The sequence below is a fragment of the Phacochoerus africanus genome, chromosome 8, assembly GCF_016906955.1.
Source record: "Phacochoerus africanus isolate WHEZ1 chromosome 8, ROS_Pafr_v1, whole genome shotgun sequence".
Taxonomy (NCBI): Eukaryota; Metazoa; Chordata; class Mammalia; order Artiodactyla; family Suidae; genus Phacochoerus; species Phacochoerus africanus.
In genome coordinates, this window is record NC_062551.1 from 70,979,925 (window position 1) to 70,996,518 (window position 16,594).

General features: G+C 52.9%; 1 protein-coding gene across 1 annotated transcript in view; it reads right to left on the reverse strand.

Moving 5' to 3' along the window:
* Nucleotides 1–16,594, reverse strand: part of MTOR (mechanistic target of rapamycin kinase) — a 125,666-nt gene that overhangs the window by 31,980 nt on the left and 77,092 nt on the right. Inside the window, exons 29-36 of the mRNA XM_047791785.1 lie at nucleotides 16,239–16,314; nucleotides 12,682–12,821; nucleotides 7,718–7,818; nucleotides 5,731–5,846; nucleotides 4,444–4,521; nucleotides 4,140–4,247; nucleotides 515–640; nucleotides 242–373 (exon numbers count right to left, since the gene is read on the reverse strand). Of these exons, the coding sequence (XP_047647741.1) occupies nucleotides 242–373; nucleotides 515–640; nucleotides 4,140–4,247; nucleotides 4,444–4,521; nucleotides 5,731–5,846; nucleotides 7,718–7,818; nucleotides 12,682–12,821; nucleotides 16,239–16,314 (877 nt within the window). The remainder of the gene's footprint in view (nucleotides 1–241; nucleotides 374–514; nucleotides 641–4,139; nucleotides 4,248–4,443; nucleotides 4,522–5,730; nucleotides 5,847–7,717; nucleotides 7,819–12,681; nucleotides 12,822–16,238; nucleotides 16,315–16,594) is intronic.

Genomic DNA, 16,594 nt, shown 5'->3' on the forward strand with positions numbered 1-16,594 from the left:
CCCGCCAGAAATTGTGCTTTTTCCCCGTATTTCAGCACATTCTAGCTGCGAACAATTCGAGCTGGGATTACACCCCTCGGTTTGATCAGCGGTACACGTGCATTTCCTCACACAGGATGCACGTTGTGCAACGGCGCCCAGCAGCCTCCCGACGGGAGCGGCGGCCGACACGGTGGTCAGGGGGGGGGCTGCTGCCCGGGGCCGAGCGGCAGCCGGGTCCCCGGCCGGGTGGGGCACGGACCTTGCGGGTGCTCTTCCACATGTTCTTCATGTAGGCGTAGGTCACCTGGGGGTGGCCTGTGGGCAGAGGGTGGTCGAGCTGCCGAGACGGATCCACTCCCAGGAGCAGCACCAAGGTCTTGTGAGCAAGAGCCTTCAAGACAAGAGAGGACACCGGTTCCACACCGAACTGGCCCGGGGGCACCGGGAGCACCGCTCGCTCGCTCCCTCCCTCCTCGGCCCGGCCCCCGCCCACCCGTGCGGGGCGGGGGGAAGGGGGCGGTGCCGCACTCACCAGCCTGCCGCTCTTGCCGCACAGGCTCGCGTACTTGAGCCACGTCCTCATGTCCTCGTGAGGGCTGACCACCAGCGAGCGCACCATGAGGATCCTCTGCCAGTCCTCCACGATCCGCTGGCAGCCCTGGGATGTGCAGGGCAAACGTCAGACGGGCCCGCTGAGACGGCACCCCCCTCCCACCCGGCAGTGAGACCCACCCTGAAACAAGAAAGAGATTCCTTTTTTTTTTTAAAGTTTTTTTTTTGTCTTTTTGCCTTTTCTAGGGCCACTCCCGTGGCACATGGAGGTTCCCAGGCTAAGGGTCGAATCAGAGCTGTAGCTGCCAGCCTATGCCAGAGCCCACAGCAATGTGGGATCTGAGCTGCGTCTGTGACCTACACCACAGCTCACAGCAACGCCAGATCCTTAACCCCCTGAGCGAGGCCAGGGATCAAACCCGCAACCTCATGGTTCCTAGTCGGATTCGTTAACCACTGAGCCACAACGGGAACTCCAGAGATTCCTTTTTAGAATCTCCTCTTTCTCAATGGTAGGGTATTGTGAGTGTAATGCCTCTTGGGAGCTTCTCAAAATTCAAGAAGCAGTAGAGTAAGGACTCTGGAGCCCGAATCCTGGCCCAGCCACTGACTATGCGACTCTGGACAAGTTACCCAACCTCTCTGTGACTGATCTGTAAGATGAGATAAAAAATAGTATCACCTTGGAGTCCCCATTGTGGCTCAGCGGTAACAAACCTGACTAGGATCCTTGAGGACACGGGTTTGATCCCTGGCCTTGCTCAGTTGGTTAAGGATCCAGCATTCCTGTGAACTGTGGTGTAGGTCGCAGACGTGACTCGGATCTGGCATTGCTGTGGCTGTGGTGTAGGCTGGTGGCTATAGCTCTGATTCAACCCTGAGCCTGGGAACCTTTATGTACCATGGGTACGGCCCTAAAAAGAGAGACGGAAAAAAAAAATGCATACAGAAGGGGAAGGGCCTCACTCCTTCACCCACATCAATTTTTTTTTTTTTTTTTTACGGCTGCAACGTGTGGCATACGGAAATTACCGGGCTAAGGGTTGAATCAGAGCTGCAGCTGCAGGTCCATGCTGTAGCTTGTGGCAACACGGGATTCTTAGCCCACTGAACGAGGCCAGGGATTGTACCTGCATCCTCACAGACACTATGTCAGGTTCTTGAACCACTGAGCCACAACGGGAACTCGCTAATGCATATAAATTTTTAAAAATTAAAAAGAGAGTGACTTGGAGTTTCTTGGTGGCTCAGTGGATTAAGGATCTGGCATTGTCCCTGTAGTGGCTTGGGTGGCTGTTATGGTGTGGGTTTAAATCCCAGGCCGGGAGAAAAAAAGAGTGAATCAATCATTTTCAAAGCGGAAATCTAATTTTACATCAAGAGATCGTTGAGAGCAGGGTGGGCCTCTCTTCCTCCACCTTCCTGAGCAGTCAGACTCAGAGACAACACAGCAGGGAGAAGGGTTCTGAGATCCATCCCTCCATCAGTGATTTCCAAACAAGCAGCCCTCCATGGAGACAAGTCTGAAAGACTAGCAACGGTGGTTGCAGGCTTTTAAACATGACAGGACGCAGTCTGAGCCGGAATAAAGAACCCAGAGCAAGAAAAGACCCGATGCAAGTAAGGCTGACCTCTCAAACCACCCTGCAGGGGACGCTGGCTGGGTTGTTCGGTTCGGCTGACCACAGACGGCAGTCTTCCAGCCGCGGGCAGCGGGTTGAGTGTTTTGACAGCAAGCCAGCCCCAAGAGCCAAATCTCTACCACAAAGTTAACGCTGCGTATTTAGGCCTTGGACCGTAATTTTTCATCCCCTTCAGTGTGACAGTGGTGATTTGGACAGTTAGAAAAACAGAAAAAAGTACACTGAGGGATTGTTTTGGTGGCTTCTCATCATCTGCTAGTTTTTTCCAGATGCTGAAATCGTTTGGCCCCTGTAAACCAGAAAGCACCTTGCTGTCTCAGGATGGGAAAGTCACGAAGGCTTCAGATGATGAGGGTATCCTGGACACAGTAAAGTCAAACACGGGTCTTTCTGTTCTGAGACTCCTTTGATCCGCCCCTTTCCAAGTCTCTATCTGGACAAAGTTCCATGTGTAAGAATGGCAGGAGATCCATCAGGTGCCTGATTTGGAAATCTTCACTCCACTACAAGCACTTAAAAAACCAGGGTGTGGACCCATTCAGTAGGCAATGCTGGCCTTGTGGAATTCTTTTCTGGTGTCCAGTAGACAACTTTCCATCAAAACATTCACTGGGCATTTCAGAATTGCTAATAAAACATGGGAAGGAACTGCATGTGCTCACTTCAGAGCATAAACGACTGTATTCTTAGGTGATCCTTTGCCCTGCACTGTTTCTTTCCAGAGGAATGTGCCCGGAACTTTGTAGATAGGAATGCAACTTAGAGTCAAAAGGCTGTCACAGCCTACTGCAAGGCTGGAAGCACAAACCTCTACTGGTCGGGGGATAGAATTTGGAATTGAGTGGGATCAAGAGGAAACAGCTTAGAATTGAGAAGGCTGATTATGACAAGGAGGGGGACAAATGAAGCCATTGTCAACGAAACCGCCTCCCCCCCCCCCCCCCCCGACTCCAGGAATGGGAGAACAGTCCTTTCCAAGAACACTTAAGACTCCTGACTCCCAGATCTGGAATTGACAGCTCCTCATGCTAAAATGATCAGAATGTACAATGAAAATACTGATGAAGGATCTGGAAAAGTTTCTCGATGAGGAGAAACTTCAGTGGGAAAAAAGTTGGCATAGAGACTCTGGGATGACTATGACCCGAGGAACTGCCTGTAAACGGCAGGGGTTGGTAAATGAAAACATCCAGCGGCCCCCCTTAAAGGGCTGGACGCAGGTGGCCAGCAAGTGCCTTGAGGGCTGTGGTTCTCGGCATCGGCCACATCCTGGAACTGTCTGGGCAGGCTGAAAAGATACGGATCCGGGTCTATCCCCAGAAATTTTGTTTATTTGGTCTGGGAAGTGGCCTGGGTATCTGGATTTTAAAAATCTCCCCAAGTCCTTCTATTGTGTAGCTAAAGTTGAGAACCACTGCTTTTGAGGTCAAGATGCCCAGCTGGCTGGCCATATTGTCACTTACTAAAGACATTTTCTTTCTTTCTTTTTTATTTATTTTTTAATTTATTTTTTTTTGGCCTTTCTAGGGCCGCTCCCTCAGCATATGGAGGTTTCCAGGCTAGGGGTCTAATCGGAGCTGTAGCTGCCAGCCTACGCCAGAGCCACAGCAATGCAGGATCCGAGCTGTATCTGTGACCTACACCACAGCTCACCACAGCTCACGGCAACGCCGTATCCTTAACCCACTGAGCAAGGCCAGGGATCGAACCCGCAACCTCATGGTTCCTAGTCGGATTCGTTCACCACTGCACCACAACAGGAACTCCTAAAGACATTTTTCTTTTAGGCCTAAAGAAGGGTGAAAGGCGGCTCGGAAAGCGGTAATCTTGTACAGCTGAAGGCTCGGGTGAGAAGCCTTTGGATGTTCTGCTTCGAATGCAGATGAGCCTCTGTGGAGGCTGGAAGCGTACGCTGAGCAGTGGAAGGAAGGCGGGTACTAACCAGGGCTCTGCCGAGCTCACCTGCAGTCTCTCCCACCAGATCTGGCGGATGATCTCTCGTCGCTCGGGGACAAGTTTGTACTGGATAACCTCCTCCAGCTCGGAGAGCATGTGGCAAGAGACCATGGCCTGATGGAAGCAAAGCACATTCCAACTTAATACCCACAGCACGAACAAGCCCAGAGCCAGGCTTCATTTCAATCACTCCTTCTGGTCCCCAGGCATGCTCTCGGCAGCCTGGGTGTCCCCTCGAGCCCACTCTGAAAAAAAGATTGGAAGCGCGCCTCCAGCCTGGCCCGGCACAGTGCGGGCGGCCCGCACTCACCCCGTAGGCCCGGCTGTAGCTCTCTCCTGCCATCGCAGTCAGCTCGGCGTCCAGCAGGTCCCGGGCTTTGTCGATGCACTAGAAGAGAAAAAGAGAAGCCTTGGAATTGAGCTGTGGACCTGGGGGCGGGGGCGAGGGAGGGAGGGAAGTGACTTTCGGGCTTCACAGGCAGCTGCGGACGTTGCCCACCCCGCTTAAATCCCAGTGAGGAAGAGAAGGTTCGTCGAAGAAGGGGAGAAACCTTTTCCCAGACCTGAAAGGCTCGAGAAGAGCATTCTGGAACTTCTCAGAAAGGACAGTGGTGCATGGCAGCCAGAAGCCTAACACCTTAGATCCTGGGTTAACGGAGGAAGGAAATGTGTGCTTAGAAACGACGGCCGGGCCGGCGGCACAAGGACAGCTGTGGATCCACCTTCCTCGTCCCCTCGCGGGGCAGGCTGGTGACAACGGACCATACGGACCCTCAGATGGCCCAGATGGCCCCCTCCGGCTTTCAAGCACCTCGTCCTCATGAGGGAGCACCTCTGAGACTGGCAGAGGGACACTCTCCGAGAGTGGCAGCCTTTGCGACTGTGACGTGAATGGCCCAGGGCTCGGTTCTCGTCGTGTAAATCAGAGCGCGGGGCCCACGGGACTGCAGCTTGTCTGCTCTGCTTCGTCGATGGAAACCCCGCCTGCGGAGCTTTTCCTTTTCATTCAGCTCTTAAGACTGATGAACCACGTCCCCGTCCCATCGTGCTCCGGGCCCTTAGCCAAGCCCCTCGCCCAAGACAGGCTGGTGCCTGACAAGGTGGACGTGATGACCTCCTTATTTTAGTCTGCAAGTCAGCACAGGGCTTCCAAACAAAGTGCAAGCTGGCCTAGAAGGTAACAGCGTGGGACACGCCCGCACAGCCAGAACCTCGGGACTGATTCTGCTGCGGAGCGGGGACCGCGGCCCTCTGAATCCTCCTTTGGGGAGACAGCTTCTCTCTGCTACAAGGACTGCGAAAGCAAGACGGCAGGGATGAGGCAAGGCTATCCCAAAAGCCCACTCTAAAAGCCATCTAGATGCGAGCCTCCGGAAGATATGTGTCCCTCTCAGAGCAGAAAGCGGCCCTGACTGATGTGTGGGGAGTCACAATTCTGAGTCTTCTGCTCCAAGGCCAGTCTAACGAGCTCACAGAGCCACACACTGGCTGCTGAGCTACAACAGCCTATTCACACCGGTCCTGGCACCTGGGAGCTGACAGGGCTCACGGGGTTACCTTTTCTTTGCTAGATGGTCGGGTACACATAGGTTTTTACCTGTTGGGCCAAGGAGAAGAGGTCCTGATGCAGGGCCAGCACGGCTCTATAAAACGCCCCATCGTGGGTGTCCCGAGGGATCATACAGGTGTACTCCTCCATGCTGTCCCACTGACCTGCACACACGCACACACACACATGCACAGAGAGAGAGAGAGAAAAGCAGGAGGGCGGTGAGCACGCGGGCTAAAGTCAGCAGCTCAAAGAGACCTGTGCTTAGCTTGGGGTTCAGGTAACACGAACCTGAGCCTGAGGCATCGGAGTCCTGCAGAGACCTTCTATGCTCTGTGAGGCCCAACAAGCCATCTAACAAAGCCCTATCTGTCTCCCCAGCACAGGCCTCCCCGGCTGCCCCTAGGAGCGCCAGGAAAGGTGGCAGAAGGCATGTGTGCCAGGCCATGAGTCAGAAGGGTGTGAGGCAGCACGTCACTGACCTAGAGAACTCGCCCAGGGTTCTCTAGATAGGATGGAGGGGCTTTCTCCCCCCCCAGTGGAGCATCTCACAGTTCATTGTATCTTGGAAGTTACATTTCCCCCTAAACAACTTAAAATGGCCATTATCCACAGGGAACAGGATGAGACAAACAGTCTGCTCGCCTCGCTCTGGCAGTACCTTTGCCTCGGGAGGGAGGAGGTAAATATTTAAGTGGCTCTATTAGAAAAGAAAGGTGGGTCGGGTCATAGCACAGCGGTCTCCCGTGGCGGCAGGCTGAGGAGACGGCGGCATCTGGGAAAAGAGGTTCTCTTTCCTTTTGTTTTTGTTTTTGTTTTTTGTCTTTTCCAGGGCCACTCCCGCAGCATATGGAGGTTTCCAGGCTAGGAGTCTAATCAGAGCTGTAGCTGCTGGCCTACACCACAGCCACAGAAATGCCAGATCTGATCTGCATCTAGGACCTACATCACAGCTCACAGCAATGCCGGATCCATAACCCACTGAGCAAGGCCAGGGATCGAACTCGCAACTTCACGGTTCCTAGTCAGATTCATTAACCACTAAGCCATGACGGGAACTGAGAGGTTCTCTTTCCCTGGTGGGGTGAGTAGGTATCAAGGGCCAGGCTTCCCAAGACCATCGGCAGAAAGGATACCAGCCTCATGAGCTGCAAACTGCAGGGCCGCCAATTTTATAAGCCCTTTTCCTGCCTTTCGGGCCAGACCACCAGTCCATCCATTCTCTCTACCTCTGGGCAAAAGCAAGGAACAGATGACGACTCCTCAGGAAGCAATTTGCTTTTGAAAAATGTTCTGGATCCAGCTCAGCGCTTAGGGACAGGAAAGACACAAGCTCAGAGGCTCCAGAGGGTCCGGTGGGGGTGGGCTTACGTAATGGCCTCCGGGCTCCGCAGGTGCCCCTTTCACCCGGGACAACCCTGTCACCCCCCGCCCGGGACGTCTCGGGAACAGACACTGGTAATCTGCGCGGGAAGTGTCTGTTTAAACCCTCGGGGAGTGGGAGGACAGGGCCAGTGCTGGATGGCAAGGAAGGGAGCAGAGCAAACAAATGCGCCAAGAGGTCTGTAATTACTGGACAAGGTGCCGGGCTCACGGGGCTTTGTTATGCTCCTCTCTTTGCTTTTATATTTGTTGGGAACATTCTGTTGAGGGAAAAAAGAAGACAGCTGTCTCTTCACTTTATTCCCGCTTGGGATAAAGACATGTTGGTGGAGGGCCCGAGAGCACACTGGATCCCAAGGCAGACTGAAAAATGCAAAGCAGAACGAGGGGGAAAGGCCAGCGGGGATGGAGCCAGAACCCCCCTTCACTGCGGGTCTCGGATGTGAGGCCCGCTCACCGTTCTCCTCGGCTCCCTGTCAAGAGCCCCTTCTACCCACGTCTAACACGCCAGTCCAGATCCTGAGGCAGAAAGGACAGGCGGAAGAGGCACAAGTGGGCGTGAACAGCTTATGTGTCCACAGACCAGCCCTCTGCCTGCAGGTCCCAGGCCTCACGGCGCCGCCTGAGCGGGGTGCCCCCGAGGGAGCCTTACCGAGACCCCAGGCAGCCGCAGCAGCCATCCGGGCCATCTTGGCTTGGGTCTCGTCATTCACCAGGGTCCACTTCTCACAGCACTGCTGGTGCAGCTGCCCCCTGGAGGAAAAGGATTACATGGTACGGTTGCCCAAATTCACAGCCACGGCCTGCCCACCTCTCTCTCTGGCCCCTTGGTTAGCTGAGGGACTGGACGACAGGGGCCTGACGTGGACTGGGAGCCTTTCAAGGAAGAGTGCTTTTGACTGGGTGATGCAACCGAGAGTGCCCGGCAAGCTCTGTTTCTGTGGCTTGGGCGCCCCTAGTTTGTCTGAGAGTGAGTTTACCAAAGGCTGGGATGGCGCCCGGCTCCACGGGATGTGAAATGCCCTGAACACCTGGCCCCCTTCATACATATTAAATAACTTCCCTCCTCTATGCCAGGGAGCTCTGGGCTCTTTTCTTTGGCAGGCCCACAGAGAAAGCCATCGGAAGAGACACATCTGGACAGTCACTGGGGGCTCAAAGCTATAGGGACAACCGGCTCTTCAAAGTATCATCCACGTGGCTGCCGATCTGAACTGAAACCCAAATGAAACCCATCTGCGCAGAGGGAAGAAGGCCCTGCAGTGGTCACGGCGACCCGACGTCTGGATGCCGCTTCCTCTCGGGACACTGCACAGCTGCCGCGCGTGTGGCCACGATCACGAGATGCTGAGAGATGAATGGGGCTCAACAGACTCTGGCAGACAGAGAGGAAGCCCCGGAGAAGAGACATCCTGATGGCTGTGAAAACGGCTGCCCTCCCTCCCCTGCTGCACTTCGTAGGGAGAGGAGACACACTCTGCTACTGTGCAAACGCCAGCCCCTGCCTTCACGTAGGCTTCGAGACTTAGCCGTGAGACTCCTTAACCTTTCCTGCTTTCTGAACGCGATGCCACGGGATGTTTTAGCTTTTGGTATTGGGAGTGGAATCAAGAGAAGGTCCAAGTTCCAAGTGGCCCAGCTCAGAAGCCTCGTGGGACGTGAGCTGCACGGCACTCGAAGGTGACCTGGGGGGCGGGAGGGGGATGAAGATGCTGAAGTCTCTCACTGCAGGAGGGATCTGGGCTGCACTCCCTGAGAAGCTGACTGGTGACCACACCTAGGCGGACTGCTCGGGGCCCTTACCCAGCATCTGACATGGCAGTCATTACCTTTCACTGTCTCTCTGGCACCCAATCAAGACAGCCAGGGTCGCAAGCCCTCGAGCTCTATCCACAGCCAAGAGAATAAAGAGGAAGAGGAAACGAGCAGCCATCCCGCCCTATGCATGTACTGAAGCTCAGTGAGAGAAGCTGGATGAATCACAGGGTTGGTTTCCTGGAACCTTCACTACTGGCTCCTGTCCAGAGGGCAGTGCAGAGCAGTGGCTCTTGAGTTGTCATTTGCATCACAGTCCCCTGGAGGCTCTATCACACAGACTTTGGGGCCACACCCAGAGGTCTGAACTGGGCTCTGAACTGGGCCTTTCTAACAGGTTTCGGGGTGACACTGACACAGGGTCCAGGGGCCACAGTTTGAGAGTCTCTGGCTCAGAGCACAAAGCAGCTCCTCTGGGCAGCACATTTTTGTGGGGGTCCCGCCTGGAGGTAGGGGAAAGGCGACATGACCTCCTATGTCCCGTCCAACTCCAGAGTGCAAACTGGAGCAATCTCTACTGTTCTGTCAGGACCACTCATTTCTGCGCTGCGGGTCTGGGATCTAGTTTTGCTTTTCATCTCAAGGCAGGGAGCAAGTTCAGTACAAAACGCCATGAACCGTTACCTCCAGCGAGAAAGCAGAGAGCAGTGCAGGGTCAGCAGCCTGGAAAGGCGGCCCCGACAGTGGACACAGGCGCCACCTTCAAGCCGTGGCTGTGTCAACAGCTGTCAGAACCTGGTCGGTACACGCAGAGGTGTGGCTCCGCTCCCACAAAGATGTGTTACAAAGTCGAACACAGAACATACTGAGCCCTAACTCTCAAAGGCAGGGGAGAGGACAAAATCCCTCAATCAAATCAAAACAATCAATAACAAAATCAAATCAATAACAAATGTGAGGCTGTCTGTGGGACCAACACGAGGGTGTTTTGTGATGCTGCTCCCTGACACCAGGGAGGGCTGGGGAAGGGTCTGCCCTCCAAGACTGGGACTTTCTCACCTCGGGGGCAGCAAAAAGCTTGGGGACTGTTCTTTGATTTGTCCTTGACTGTCCTTGGCTGTCTATGATCTCACTCAAGGAGGAGTCTGTTCTCAGGACCCAGAGGCTGCAGGGAACCGCGTGGGAGGCTGCGGCTGTGGCTGAGTGCGTCCTGGGACTGGGGCCGGCTGTCTCTCTCGGAGTTAGCTTCCTGGAGGCGGTGAGCACAGGGAAAGATGCAGGGGCTCAGCTCACTGGGAACCCTGGACCATTCCTGATGCCACCTCTAGTAAACTTCTGCCTCAGGCATGTTCAGGATATTCACTCAAAGCAAAAGCAATTTTAAAATTGTGCTCTAAATAGAACTGACTGAATACAGCATATAAAAAAACCTGCATATGATCAGGAGAAGAATTCTGCTTCTTTCATCTCTTTTGAAAACCTCGTTTAGTCTGCTGCTTTCTTACACTCCTTGGTCAGCACCACGAGCCACTTACACTTTATAGGTGATTATGAAACTGGAGTAACTCCAAGAGCTCAGAGGGGACACCACCGGGTGCTGCAACGTCAGGAGACCCGAGTCCCTCGGCTCCTGGGGGACCTCTGGGGGTCAGGGGGGCAGGCTGTCGGCTTCTAGGAGCCTCAGCTTCCTGTCACACAGTGGATTAGGCAAGGTCGCATCTGAAGTCTCTCCTAACACATCCAAGCCTTCCCCACTTAACCCACCTAAGGACAGGCTGTCTCCAATTACGAAAGGGGCCAGGGCAGGAAAGGTTCAAGGAGGAAGAGACAGTTCAGGTGGACCTGGAACGATGCAAAGAATTTTAAAAGCAGAAGAAGAAGTGGGCAATTAAGGACACCCACCGAAGGAAAGATGCAGAGAAAAATAATCCTGTGGGGTTTGGAGAGGAGCAAATAATTTGACCAGAGCTCAGCTTATAGGCAGACTTCTCCGAGAAATGGGCTGAGGACATGGGCTGGAGTCACCACATGAAAGGCTGGGACATTTACATGCAAATTCCACAGTAATGGGGAGACACTAGCATTTTGGGAATCAGTCAGGGTTGAATTTTGAATTTCAAGGATGTTACACTTTGCTTTTTAAATATTCCTCTTAATCACATACAGTTGTATGACCATTAATCTGAAAATAGAGAAAAGCCTGTTTTGGAAATAATGTGGCTAATCTTAACACACTTTCCTTTGCTTTAAATCACTACAGACTAACAGGGCTTTCTACCGTGATGGAAACCTCTGGTTGTCTGCACTGCTCTATGTGGTGGCCACTAGCCACATGCAGCAACTGAGTACTTGAAATGAGGTTTGTGCAACCGAATTATTAACTGTACTTAATTCTGAAAGAGCCACACATGGCTAGCGGCTACCACACTGGATAGAGCCGTTCCAGATACCTTTTGTACATAAATAATAACACCTGAATGTCCCTAATGATGGTTAAATCAGACAAACCAATTTCAAATAATTTTAGACTATTATCTATCTATATATGTGATCCAATGCCTAAGCTAAATTCACTGACATTAAATTTTCATTTCAATTACAACATCTTCCTTCTTAGGAATAGAGTAATAATTTCTTTTCTTTCCTTTTTTTTTTTTTTGCTTTTTTAGGGCCACACCCGAGGCATATGGAGGTTCCCAAGGCTAGGGGTCTAGAGCTGCAGCTGCTGTCCTACACCACAGCCATTTATTACAAAAAAAAAAAAAATTGCACTCGATGCTAGAAAACAGAATGGGGGAGTTGTGGCTTAGTGGGGAAAGAACCCGACTAGGATCCATGAAGATGTGGGTTTGATCCCTGGCCTTGCTCGGTGAGTTAAGGATCTGGCATTGCTGTGAGCTACAGTGCAGGTCACTGATGCAGCTCAGATCCCACATTGCTGTGGCTGTGGAGTAGGCTGGCAGCTGCAGCTCTGATTCAGCCCCTAGCCCAGGAACTTCCATATGCCACGAGTGTAACCCCCACCCCACCCCCCAAAAAAAGAAAAAAAGAAAGAAAGAAAAAGAAAACAGAATGGGGACCATTCTTCCATCAACACCCCCTGAAAACTCCCCAGACGAGACCCAGGCGAGTGCTGTCACTCAGGCATTGCTGTCGCTTCTACCTGGGACACCCCCTCCTCTCCTGATTCCCCTTCCCTGTCCCCTGCCCTCAGCCTTCCTCCAGGGTCAACTGCAAGATCATCCCACTCCCTCCTTGGGCCTTTCAGGGCCGTCTGCTTAGATGCTGTCCTGCAGGCTCAGTAACTGCCTGCAATGTGCTGCTCTCATCAGCCTCACAATGGAGGAGGCCTTGCTTTCTGTGTCTTTTTAATCTCTGGAGCCTGGCTTAGTGCTGAGCACGTAGCAAGCACTCAGTAAAGATGCAGCACCTGAAGAGAACAGTCATCTGTCCTTTCCTAAAATCATTAGCAAGAGGTGACAAAGCAAAGGAAAAAAAGGACCCGGGCGGCAGAGGAAGAGACGAGGTCTTCCTCAGTCAGCCAAGGTCAAGAGGCAGAGGGAGGAGGGCGGATCCCAGAGTACAGCACGGCTGTCCTGTCCTGGAGCGTTATGGAGTTTAAGTTAAAAAAAAAAAGAGAGAGAAAGAGAGATTTTCTATGTAGCACTGAGAACAGAGAGAGAAAAACACTAAGTGACAGACGACTCCTGGGAAAACACCAAGTGAAACAAAAGTGAGAGTCCTTGGCAAGAGCCCCGCTTGGGAGCGTCTTTCGAATGCAGAGATCAGAGAGATGAGGCCTCCGGGGGCCCCTCGGCCATCGCGGGGCCATCGCGGGGCCATCGCGGGGCCGCAGCTCACCATTCCCCCAAGGCCTCGAGGCAGCGCATGCGGCCCAGCATCAGCTCCGGGTCGTCCTTGTTGGTGTCCATCTTCTTGTCGTAGGCCACCAGAGCATCCTCCCACTCATGCAGTTTCTCGTACCAGGTAGCCTGGATCTCCTGCCAAACGGAGAGAGGAGTGTCATGAGGCAGAGAACACAGGGGCGTGTCAGAACCCACATCCTCGCTCTCTTGCGTGTGCGGTGTGGGTGACATTTCACCCTTCACGGCGTGACTGCAAGAACTCGGGAACATCAGGAGGTACGTCTGGTGACAGTGGGAGTGCTGGTTCCTTGGCGCAGTGACAGAATGACCCTGGGATAATCTGAGAGCCGATGTCCGGCCGTGCTGTCCCCCAGGATGTGGTGGGGCCGGGACAGTGGAAATCATCGGAGACAGGAGGCAGCCGACCTGAGCTCCCTTCGTGACGCCGAGGCCTTGGGCTGCTGGAGTGGGACGGTGGGCCTCGGGGCCTGGATGGTAGCTGCTGTCCTGGTGAGGCCAGGCACGTCTACACTTTTGCAGGAGGAAAACAACTCACTTTGTAAAAGCTCTTGATTCTCTGCATTTCCTAATGCATTTTTAAACTTTCAGGAAATAATAATTTAAAATACAATATAAAATTACCACTTAAAATTCTTTGGAAAAACCTTCCTCCCTCTCCTAGACTCTCCCATCCAATGTTCCCGCCTGCTTAGCGCCTGGCAGCTTTACCAGCGGCAGGGGCCAAAGCATGGATTCCATTACCCGGCAGGCAGATGGCGTGCCACGCCGGCATTCAGGGTCGGCCACGTGAGTGAGAGAGGCTGCAGCCTGGAGGCTGCAGACCAGGGCCCTCTGCGTGGCCTGGGGCCTGTTTTATGGCTCAGTCTGCCCTCCATCTGCCTCCACCTCGGTCTGTCTTCTGGGTGTCCTCATTACCAGCTTGGTAAATGGCAATTTCTCTACCAGGCCAGGGGAGCAGCTCTCCAGGGATCTCTTTACCAGAAACACGATTCTGCAGTGGAACTTGTATGATATAACACAGGGCCCACCTTAGCTTTCGCCATCACCCTCCTTCTCCTTTAAATGAAACTGCTGTCTGAGCAGCACATACACTCCAGCTCCTCTGCTAAGCTCTCTGAAAGGGCCTTTTCTTCTTGAACCTCTGTAAGGAGGTCATCTCAGTTTTAACTCATGCCTACTTCCCCTCGCTTGTTTTCAGCAGAGCTGGTCCCCTCTGCTGCCCTGTCCTAGCTCTGCTGCCCCAACAGCTCTTTCCTGGATGTCTGTGCATGGGGCGGGGGGCGGGGGGCAGTGAAAGCACCTAACCTTCATTCTCCGAGCTCCCTTAGAACCGGGCCTCTACTAGGCCTAAATATGAAAGAGAAAATTTAGAGAGGAAAGAGGGACTGCAAAGCCCATAAAATTTAGAACTCTGAAATTACAAAGTACCACTGGTAAGCTTCCCATTTTGAATTTCCATACCGAGTGCAAAAGAAGAAAAGGCCCGTGACTCACGCATGGCACACACTCAGTACGACCCAGCAGAAAGTAGAGGCAGCGGCATATGGAGCAGGTCAGGTAGGGGCCAGGATATTGTGAATTGCAATAGACTGCAGAAACTATAAGGCTGAAGCAATGAATCACACAAAATTCTAACGAGATTGCTGTTACATAAATTGTGCTGAGAAAGCGCAGGCTCTGCCAAGAGAAAGCAAACCGTTGTCAGGCTTAATATGATTCAGCTACCGAAATATAACAGAAAATCCACCCTGGGTTTAGCAATAATCCTGGAGCTAATGGTCATCTTTAGAACCTGGAGACGAGGGAACTTTTCATTGAAGGTTGGCACTCTGGGCCACTGGGGACAAAATCACCTGAATACCAGATGTTTGTGGAAGCCTTGTTTCAATTACTATGGTTTAAGCTCCATGGCTATCAGAGGACAGGCCATCTCTGTCTGCTGGACTCCATTAAGTGCCCTCTCTGCTGACTTTCTTCCCGCTGGAAGCGAGGGTTGTGATAAAGGCAGATGGGACACAGTCCTTTCCGCTTTGCCATCTGGAGATGCTTTCTTAGTCTAGTTACAGATACGTGCTCAAGGAGTTCCCGTCGTGGCTCAGTGGTTAACGAATCCGACTAGGAAACATGAGGTTGCGAGTTCGGTCCCTGCCCTTGCTCAGTGGGTTAAGGATCCGGCGTTGCCGTGAGCTGTGGTGTAGGTTGCAGACACGGCTCGGATCCCGTGTTGCTGTGGCTGTGGTTAGGCCGGCCGGCTACAGCTCCAATTGGACCCCTAGCCTGGGAACCTCCATATGCCACGGGAGTGGCCCTAGAAAAGGCAGAAAGACAAAACACAAACAAACAAACAAAAACACCAAAAAACAAACAGATACGTGCTCAAGGCAGCAAAATCTTCCCGTAAAGGTTCTAGTCCAGTTTACTAACCAGCCCTTGTGTGAAGCAAAAGCCTGTGAAGCAGTCAATTTCCTTGACTCTACCACACTGGGCTCCTGATTAAGGCAAACCTGAGTGAGTGACTTACGAGACTAATAAAGGCTCCTCATCCAATATATGGACCCAGAACTTCCTGACCTTCCAGGAAGTCAGTGCTAAGCTGATTAAGTCCATGCTTTATATATGGCTAGGAGGTTAACAAAGCACCCTTCCAAGACCACAGAGAGTAACGGAAACACTTTTTATATTGGCAGGGCAAAGATGGCAGGGGAGAAGCAGCTATGTAAGCAATAATGAAATGGAACAATCCCTCGCTAAGAGGTATAAATTACGGCATATTTTTTCTGGAGAATTAGCCATGGCTGCTTCTGAGGTCTGTACGGAGCCTTAACGACAGGCCAGCAGCAACGCTGTCACAGGCGAGGCAAAGATGACCTGGTCGGGGTTAAACACGGGCTCTGACACCAGACTGCCCCGCTCCAGCCATTTCTTCCCCGTGTCCGCTCAGGTAAGGCTGTCACCCAGTGGGACCATCATCTCCTTGTCTGTAAAGCAGGGCAACAGCAGGACCTATTCGTAGGGCTGCTGTGAGCACTGAGTGAGATGAAAGGGAGAAAGTGCACAGTGAGGGAATGCGTGCAGGCCGAGAGGCTGATGAAACTAGCATAGAGCCTGGCCACCATCTCCGTCTGGCTCGGTTATACTCCACGCAGCCACTGCTGCCTTCAACCTCAAGATGCACAGAAGCTGGCATTGGACTATTAACAATTGGAGGAAAACCAGAAAAGGCAAGTAATTTTCTTTTTCTTTTTTTTTGCTTTTTAGGGCCACACCCACGGCATATGGAATTCCCAGGCTAGGGGTCCAATCGGAGCTACAGCTGCCAGCCTACACCACAGCTCACGGCAATGCCAGACCCTTAACCCACTGAGCAAGGTCAGGGATCGAACCTGTGTCCTCATGGATGCTAGTCAGATTTGTTAACTACTGAGCCACGACGGGAACTCCAAGAAGTAACTTTCTTAAGGTCGTGGGCGAGTGCTCCCCCAGCCAGGTGGCTACTACCTCTTGCTTTTCTAAAAGGAACGAGGTACTCACCAGCTCTCCAAAGTGCTTCATGGCATACTCCAAGACCCCGGCAGCTGCCTCCGGCTGCTGTAGCTTATTATTGATGCTGAGAAAACAAAAGGAAGAGGTGGTTACGCCGGACGTGTCGGAGGGTGGGAGGCGCGAGGTCACCCGTGGGCAGGGGGCTCGGCTCGCCAGCGTGTAGAGGATCACGCCTTACAGATGGAGAAAGAGCATCCATTACCTCTCACCACCTGGAAAGCCGGGCCACAATGATTTCATCTTGATCTCATACTCCTCATTTTGAGGGGGCAACATTTGGTGGCCAGGAAGCCTTGTCTGCGCTGGGGCCTCTTCTCCAGCCAGCAGACCAGCTTCCTCTCAGA